This window comes from Lytechinus pictus, chromosome 7 (assembly GCF_037042905.1).
Source record: "Lytechinus pictus isolate F3 Inbred chromosome 7, Lp3.0, whole genome shotgun sequence".
NCBI lineage: Eukaryota > Metazoa > Echinodermata > Echinoidea > Temnopleuroida > Toxopneustidae > Lytechinus > Lytechinus pictus.
Genome location: NC_087251.1, coordinates 31,807,834 through 31,817,703, shown reverse-complemented (window position 1 = coordinate 31,817,703; position 9,870 = coordinate 31,807,834). Strand labels below are relative to the sequence as shown.

General features: G+C 33.5%; 1 protein-coding gene across 3 annotated transcripts in view; it reads left to right on the top strand.

Moving 5' to 3' along the window:
- The first annotated feature begins 1,336 nt into the window (after positions 1-1,336).
- LOC129264551 (calcium-independent protein kinase C-like) overlaps positions 1,337-9,870 on the top strand; it is a 34,616-nt gene continuing 26,082 nt past the window's right edge. For all 3 annotated transcript variants that reach the window (XM_054902432.2, XM_064102520.1, XM_054902433.2), the window contains exons 1-3: positions 1,337-1,489; positions 6,041-6,072; positions 6,765-6,847. In XM_054902432.2, coding sequence (XP_054758407.1) covers positions 1,434-1,489; positions 6,041-6,072; positions 6,765-6,847 — 171 coding nt within the window. In that variant the 5' untranslated portion in view covers positions 1,337-1,433. The remainder of the gene's footprint in view (positions 1,490-6,040; positions 6,073-6,764; positions 6,848-9,870) is intronic.

The window sequence follows — 9,870 nt, the reverse complement described above, 5'->3', positions numbered from 1 at the left end:
AATGGTGTCGTATGTTCATTCAATCTTTATATGGGGTTAAATTTCTACTCGTTTAGGGTGTGGTCTACTGGGGACACCAACTTATATCAGTTTTAACACCCAAAGTTTACAGTGAAGTTATGTGCCATTCTTATCATGGAAATATTGACTCTTGATTGCAAGAAAAAGAAACACACATACAAAATGAAACTTATCATGATCTTAGCATCTGTTATATTTGTAATTTTATCATTCATATTAATATTATTTGTATATTCAAATTACAATGTGCACTTTTAAAAATTAAATCTTTAACTCAGAGAACCCTTTTCTATCAAATGAGCATTCAAAATAAGTAAGGGTTTGTTGTCTTTTGTCACACACCTTTGGAATTTAAACCAACCAACCAACCGGAACTGAATACCTAAGATCTTAAATGATTTTGTTTTTCAAAAATAAATTCTCCAGGATCTTATTAAGAATTACACTTTCATGATCTGTGGAATAACACTCTGTAAGTACACATCTGTAGTGCATACCAGCGTGCAAACAAGAGGTTTTGTTTCATTTTATTTAAGCAAACGGTTGCTAGGGCCCTCTACACTTCTTGCTGGCTTACGTTACAATGTAAACCTACCTCAAAATTTATGAAAATTATAGAAGCCTAAGTCAAAACATGAAGCATGGTTCCAGCTGTTGTGAAATCCAATTTCATTGCTTCAATTTGTAGGCTATTGCACATGATAACATGACATAGTTGTTGTCGATGATGATGGTGATGATGATGCTATGTCATCGTTAATTAATTCTAACTGCAAAAATGACAAGAATTAAGTTATAGTTATGGTGAAGGTGATGATGATGGTGATGATGGTGATGATTTTGATTTTGATGATGATGACGATGATAGTGATGATGCTGGTGATGATGATGGTGATGGTGATGATGATTGTGGTAATGATGATGATGATGGTGGTAATGATGATGATGATGATGGTAATGATGATGATGATGGTGAAGATGATGGTGCATGGTGATGATGATGACGATGATAGGTATTATTATGATACGATTTGTTAGGAATATGTAGCTGGGGTTCAAGGTTTTTTTTTTGTTTAAACATTTTACACCATTTTACTACTATCAAACACATTTTTGGGGTGAATTTTCCATGATTTGATGTTTGATGCCCATGACAAATATTGCCTGATGATTGGAATCAATTACCTTTCTTTCAATGCAAACTAATCAATTGCTTCCTTCTATTTCATTAGTAATTCTTTTAAAAAGCAACCTTTGTATTATCTCCATAATAATCATTTCACAATGTTTTCACCCTTTTCTTTGACACAGAACCGCCGAAGGAAAAAGTATTTCGGGTGCGTGAAAATGCGGTGCACAAAAGACGAGGAGCCGTCAGGAGACGGGTCCACCAGGTCAACGGCCACAAATTCATGTCCACCTTTCTGCGCCAACCAACATTCTGTTCTCATTGTCAAGATTTCATTTGGTGAGTCTCTTCTGTTTGCTCCAGTACACTCTCAATTTCAAGGATTTATCCAGATCAGATGAGAATATAACCAGCCGAATATTGAATTTAAAAAAAATCTTGAAGATTAACTTTTCGATCTCAAAAGATTCAAATTCAAATCTTAAAGCTTTTTATCCAAATCCACAAGGTTTAAACCAAAATCTATATTCGGCTGATCACTACTCACAGTCTTTCTGAATTTATTTTACATCCTTGGAATTAAGAGTGTATCAGGAGTACATTGATGTAGCCAAAAGGTAATGAAGTATATTAACATTTCTGCTGAAAATTGATTAAATATTCACAGAGATATCATAAAATATGACATTAAAAAATTAGAAATTAATAATATTTAGTTATAAGCCAATTATTATGTAATAATTTTGAGACGGGTCAAAGTAGATAGGGATTAATTCTAGAACTGAAAATGTACCCAAATATTGACAGAATTAAAGGGGGGGGGGTTAAATTATAAAATTAAAGTTAAATTGTGAATTCTGATGGGCCATGCTACCTATATTACATTTATCTATACATGGTCAAAATTGGAGGAACAAACTATGCATGTGTCCAGACTCCTTTGGTTTTGAAAAGTCACTCATTCAATTATTTTCACTGAGAGATGAACAGGATGTCAAAAATAAAATAGTCAAGAAGTAGAAATACAGTGTTTAGTTTCCTTTTCATAACCATGTCATGCATTATGTAAAAAACAATCACAATTTATGAGATGCGTAAATGATCGGAAGTAGTTTGGATAGTAAAATCATTTTGAAGGGTTGTTTCAGTTTTGATGCATTTATTTCACTTGGATTGAATGGTTTATTTCAAAGTTTTCATTTCACTGAAAATGCATAATGAGTTTTGAATATCACTACCTAGTTTACCTGATGGTATCACAGGGGCAAAGATACATGGGGGGGGGGGGGGTTGAGGATTGATTCGCCTGCAAATGTAGAAACTAGAAAGTAACTCCTTCAAAGGGATGCTCTCCTAGCTGAAAGTGTAAATGATGATATCTTTTATAAATTAAGATAGCAAACACACTCAGAATTTTATCAAAATCTGGTTTTCCATTTTGTCAATTTCATTTTTAGCTCTCGTCTGGGTTTTTATGTTATGATATTGATAATTCTCAGTTTTATTTTTTCTGGGTCACACTGTACATCAATGTTTTGTGGAACATTGTATTGTGGTGCTATATTTAAAAAATCGATTGTACCTGGTAGGTTTTCTCGGAAAAAAAAGGACCATTTTATTCTTTAGCATTACTTCTATGAAGCGATAGATGTTGTTTCGTTATAATAAAAGGTTTGATTGGCTTTCAACTGTAATGAGAGATGGTCATGGTGAATTCAGCGTTAGCAGTGCTTCCAGGGGAACTACTGGCATGATTAAATGTTGGCATTCATCAGGATAATTCCTAATCCATTAGTGGAACTCAACATTGACATATATATCGGCTAATAATTCATAGCAAGAGGTTCATAGCGCAGTTTGACTGGGACGCGAAACGTGCAGCTTGTTTGAGTTGACCCCTCACATACTTTGCCACGAGGCTCTCTGGGCCTCCTGCCTTGGAGTATTCTTCTACCTTTTTTTTGCCTTCTGTTTTGTTTTCACCGGGCAATGCCAAAAGCCCATCAATTTCTGTCTCTTTTGCTGAAGATAGATTACCATTGGAAAGTCTGGATTGGGGCTAAAAGCCTCTTTTTCTCTTTACTTGTGCGTGTTGTACATGTCAGGAAAAGATATTGATGTCAAAGTATGGATCTTAAATGAGACAATTTATCCTGAAAATACTGTCAAGCTGAACCTCAATTCAGTTGATAGGTTTTTTTTTTCATTCTTCTAATCTTTTATAAAAAGAGCAAGACACTGCCCTGAGAAATGATGCATAAAAAGGCTATGTACTAAAAAAAAAAAAAAAAAAAAAACCCCAATTCTCTATTGTGATCAGGAAATTTGATTTATCAGTGGCTCTGTTTCCCTTGCACATTGTTAAAAAAGAAAAAAAAATGTATTCCATTCTTTACACATTGGATGCAGTATTCACATTCAAGTTATTATTCAGTTTTAAATTCACATGTAATTAATGAGATCAAGGGTGTTGATTAAGGGTTTTCCGATTAAATCAAAGATTCTTGGCTTTCAGGCATGCTGTCTTAAGCATGCGAAGGTATTTTCAGCGTATTTGAATCTTTTTTTTTAAATATTGTTTTTACAGTCTTCATATTACACATGCTGTTATATAGGAGGATCGAAAGTGTCTTTTGTATTCCACCGCGCTGCATTTGCCTGACTGCTTTTGAATCGGTTCTAATAATAGGGAGCCACCAATTGTACGCTAGTTATCAAATTACCAGCTGCTATGCAATTAAGCGTACCGCTCACTTTTATTCCTTCTCCTTTCTCCGGTTTCTAGTACACAAATATTAATGTAAAATGATGGAAGGGAATTTCGACATCCATTATGATAATGTTGGTTTTTTTCTGATATTCAGTATTCTGCAAGCAAAAGAATGTTTTTAATGTGATGAGCAGTATATGGACATAGGTACCGCAGTAGCTATGCTTGGAGAATAATAGTCAATCACAGCATTTCATTATGTTGATTAGCAACTATAGTAATTGCTGCAAGTCAATAGACAATGCAAATAAGTAGAAAAATTATAATAATGACCTTTTTTTCCAGTGTTTTTGTGTCAATAAGATATCTATTTACATGTAATTTAGTAATGAAACAGGATGGTCCTTTGTGTGCATAGGGCTTGATGTGAAGATATATATTCACTTACCATATTTACAACAATGAATAAATTTATCTAAATGTTTTTCTTACCACCCAAGTAATCACTTGTTTATGATGTATTAGGAGTCATTTAATACCTATGGGCCTATTAAATTGGAAAGTCAAAGGCACTCATGTTTTCTCCATATAAGATGAATGTTATTTAAAAACAGGGAAGACTAAGTAAAAAAAAAATGAATGAACCTTTATTAAATAAAAGGAAGAAACAAAGAAATGAGGGGAATTTTATATCCAGCTATCACCATCTTTCATTGACAGATATTTGAAGTTGTGTTGATTTCCCAGTTTGACTTTTTTTTTGTGATGAATCTAAAACAATTTATGTAAGGTCAATTCGCCATTGGGTTGTAATCAAATCCGGTGGGTGTTTCAAAATGCTGTAGTTACGAGCGACTTTACAAACGACTGGTGATCCTTTCTCGAGAACTAAATCAACGCCAATGGAAATCCAGTGTGTATCAGGTACCACAAGAAAGGATCACAAGTCATTCATAAAGTCACCTATGAACAGCTGTATGAAACACCCACCAGGGGGCTGTTTCATGAAGCTGTTCTTATAAAGTTAAGAGAGACTTTAAGAACAAATCATAACCCTTTCTTGTGGTAATGATGTTCCCCATTAAACATTCATTGGTGATTATTTAGCACGTAAGAAAGGATCACCAGTCGTTCTTAAAGTCGTTATTACTTACAAACAGCTTTATGCAATACCCACCTGATAACATTAATAAACAAATGGCTAAGAAACTGCTGTTCATCATGCCACTGCCAGACAGTTTTTTTTTAAATATGAGTCTTAGAAGGGGGAAATTGATTTTCTGGGTTGCATTGATACAGAACTGCCTGACATTGAATGCTTAGCAAATTTGATTTCATGATTGTTTACAATCCACCCGCAAGAACCTCCTCATTATCATTTTTTTTTGTGTGTGTTCCGTCCACATTTTCCCAAATCTGCCGTCTTATCTCATCTCTTGGGGCTTGAGTGTGTGGGAGGAGAGTTCTATATTTTGCCATGGAGTCTCTAAGGGGTTTCCTATTGGGGCTCACAATAATCTAATATTGATATTCATTCCTGAGAAAAAAAAGAAGTAATAAACTGTCCTCATTTTTGTCTCACCTGCATGGCGATCAACAACAACAACAACTTTCATATTCTTTGCTTTCGGTCTGCTATCTGGTCGGAATTTATTTAGAATCATGTATCATTTTCTGTATTGATGTTTGTTTTTGATGTACAAACAATCTGTAATGAAAATGTATAATTGTGCACGAAATGTGAAGTTGTCATATTTCTCTCATGTACAGAGAACAAGACATCACTGGTACTTTTTGATATGCAAACTAAAGAAAGAAAATATATTATATTGTATGACTTGAAGATGTACAGTACACCTGTAAGTATCTCATTCATGCAATTACTGAAGAATTGGTCAAGGAAATCAATTTCATACTTGGCTCATGTATGCATATGTGAGGGAGGATAATCTCAAGGTCAAAGGTTGCAGTTATTTTAAGTTGTGCATGTAATTTTCTTTTGGCTGAGGCATAAATTTTGACTGCAGTCAAAAATCTTTTGATATTCCTTTTTAGGCAATTCATAGTACATCTGTGAAAAGCTTTCCAGTACGTTTTGTTGTTTTGGTTCTTATTGATATATTGTCATTTCATCATTCATGTACTTTATATTTATTTTGTTTTCTTGTTTTTGTTTCCAGGGGTCTTTATCGTCAAGGTTACCAATGCCAAGGTAAGAACTAAGAACTCTTTATTTCAATGATTTGAGATTAACATGTTCATATCTCACATAGATCTCCTTCTTCCTTTTTTTATCATTTTGTGACACTTTCAAAACTGGTGTCAGTGTTTAATTTCACATCTTCATTTAACTTGGTTTCTATCACACCTTGGAGCCGTAACACAAAACTTAGCAATGATCGTAGAACATTTTTCTACGATTGATTCCATTGACTGCAATGTACAATCAGTCGTGAAAATCAAGCATATGATTAATCGCTAACCTTTGTGTTTCGGGGGCCCAGGTTTATTAGATCAGTGTATTGCTTTCTTTTCTCCATCGCTCTTTCCCTCCATATTTTCTCCATTTGTTTATCATGGTCATTTGTGTTATTTCCAGTAGAGAAATTTGCATTACTGAAATTCATTTAGAGTGTATTCATGAAGATATTTACTATATTCTCAAAGGTCCATATTCACAAATGTGGTTTGATTTAACCAAAACCATTGTATATGCAGATTTTGTGTATGTAATTATGATTATTTCATCAAGGGAGTCAAGGGAGTTCTTTTTCAAATTAATATGGCACATTTTGTGAAAAGGTGATTAAGGATGCATTGGCTTGAGTTTGTATTTGGAAATACTTGTCGTAAACCATGCCACTAACAACCAAATGTTAATAATTCTCTTCTTTTAAATTTCAGTTTGTACAGTTGTTGTTCACAAAAGATGTCATGAGCAGATCATTACTCGCTGTCCTGGCCATAAAGATGAAGGCGTTAATGACGTAAGTATTAATTATCTCCTTTGTATAAAATGTACACTCCAAGTCCCAAGGATTTCAAATAAATACAGATTGGATGTGAATAGTGACCATCGGAATATCATATTTGTATTCAAACCTTGTGATATTTTAAGTTATTTTTTTAAATTAAGACCCCATGGAGGAACAGTGATATTTTGTAAACATCACTGAAATGTGCTATCCTCCATTGTAAATATTTTCTTGATTTTCTTGTAGTTTATTTATGATTTTTATATGGAAATAAAAAAAAACAAATATAAAAATAAAATCTTTTTAGATTTAAAAGATAATCCGTGATATTAAAAATGAATCCAATATTCAGCTGGCCTTTTACAGCTGATCTGGATTAATTTTAAATCCTTGAAGTTAAGCGTGTACCCTGTTTTCTGTATGAACACAATGCCTAATGATTCACTGTACAATTGATTTTCATGCTTGATTGTGTACATTGCTGTCTATGCAATTAGTCGTAAGTTTGTTCTACCATGAAAAAAATGTTTAAAATCTTATACAATGCTGTTTAATATACATGTATGAACCTTACAGTAGTTGTTTAACAGTTTAAACAACTATGCTCAATTTGTTGAGAATTAAGAATTTAAAATTCAACTTTGTTGTTTAAGATTGTATGCTTTTCTTTAAACCGTCTACTGTAAAGTTTGTATAGTAAACATCGTTGAAAAAAAAATTAAACAGTGTTTTTTTTTTTACATATTACAGCTAGAAAGCACTGTCTCAGCTACATGTATTAATAATAATGATAATATTAATAATAACGGTATATTTACCCAGGGTAGCCACTTCAGTTCCGAAAACTATTCTCCCAGCGGGCCCTGCTATTATTATTACCCCGGCTAAGCTAGGCTACCTATTCAGGTGCACACAGCTTTTTGAGGAATTACTTCCTACAAGTTTACTTCCAAACGTGATATGCCTTTGCAGTTCCAAACAGTTGTTTTCAGCAGTTAACATATGGCATTAGAGTGGGAACCCTCTGCTAAATCAATATTTCTTCATTTAAAAACATTTTTACCAGTAAACCGTCAGTCTTAAGTGGCAAAATAGTCATGTTGTTGTCTAATGATAGTAAAAGGAAAAGGAAAACCAAAATGGGTATAATGCATTAAAGATAAATGCCAGTTGTGGTAACGATCTCAAAATGACTTTTTACAGAATCCAATATAATGACCACTCAAGTGTGTGTTTGTATGAATAAAAAATATGTGCCAAAGGATTCTGGAAGAAATTGTGTAATTGCTGAGAAATAAGCAAAATAAGCGTGGATTTGGGCACTTCCGTCGGGTCTTTATTCCAGCAATAATAATACACTGTCCAACGTGTGCCTATCTGTGTTGGCGATCTTCAGTGTGATCGTTTTTCAGCTTAGATTTTATGATTTCACAAAGTTCAGTTTATGTAACTGTACCAGATCTATGATCTAGATCCACAATGATATAGTAATACTTAACCTTGGTTTTACAGATTTTCTCACGAAATCAGTGTTTTACTGCAACTACTTTCATTTAGCTTTAAAGCTTTATTTTCTCTGAAATCATGGGGGCCCACAGTGTATATCGTTCTGTTAGTTAAGCATCTCGTATTTTCTCAAATTCAAAGAATTGGATTGAAATTCATTATAATTTTTAGTGGTAATATTGCAATTAAAGTTAATGTTGTAAAAAGTGTAGTTTTTTTTTTAATTATCCCATTGTGTGGCCGTGCATGTTCCATCATTGGGATCATTGAGAATTGGAGGAATTATTATCCCTCCACCCCCATCTGTATTTTAGAGAAAAAAAGTAGAGGAAAAAAAGAAAACTAGAGAAAAGAAATCACTTCGTAATATTGTTGAATATATTTATCATTAAAATGTGTGACTCTGTCATTGACAATCTGAAAGACATCCTCAATGACATCCTCAATGACAAGCTGAATGATAATTGTTGAGATGGAGGCAGGAAGTAAGGTGATATTGAGGAGGTGAAGTAATGACCAACCTACATGTATGTATTTCCATTATGCATTATACTGATGAGAGTACAATCATATCCACTGGGAAAAGGAAGGTCATCTTCTTGCATAAGCAGATAATTTTATTCCTATCATACTGTAAAATATATATATAAAAAAATGATGGTTTATGTATAATTACCTGTTTGATAAACGAATTAAGGAATATAACGTAATGCACATGTCACCAGCATTCATCCAAACCATCAGATCAGTCTATTTTGGTCAAAAATTGATTTGAGATTTTTGTAGAGAATAGAAGTACAAATCCTACTCCATATATGGTTTTTTTTTTAGGAAGCAATTTATTTTAGTTTCTTGGATATGTAGGGATTTTCAATGTGGTGCCATACAAATTTGTGATGAAATGCCCTAATCCCATTGGAAATATGTACTGTAGCAAAGCATACGCGGTAAACAAACTGTCCTGTCTATGTTGCATTGACTTTGCACGTGAAACAGAGATACAAGGGTTTGGTTGATCATGCATATTGAAAATGCGGTCAGCGCTGTTTTATTCCCTACGGCGTTTTTGTACAGGGAGAATCCAAACCACTCAACTTGAAATTACGAGAATACGTAGCTCTTTTACGATTGTTTCTATGATTCTTGGTTCTTTTTAAAATCAAAGGTATCAATGTTGAACAACTGTCTTGGGCATTCCTACCATATATTTTTAGCAATGAAAGACTAATTTTTAGGCTTGAGACAAAAAGTGGCAATTATAATAAACATTTGGGGACACCAATTACAGTCATCTATTAGATACATGTAGGTGTTGCAGTCAGATGCCTTTATAAATACATGTGGTGAAGTAGGCTCCTTGAATGATAAAGGGCAAGTCCACCTAAAAAAAAAATTGTTTTTTAGAAGAAGAAAGATCAAACTTAAAGCATAACACTGAAAATTTCATCAAACTCGGATGTAAAGTAACAAAGTTTTATTTTAAGTTCTGCTTGGTTTCGTAAAAACAGTTATATGCATCCTAGTTTGTA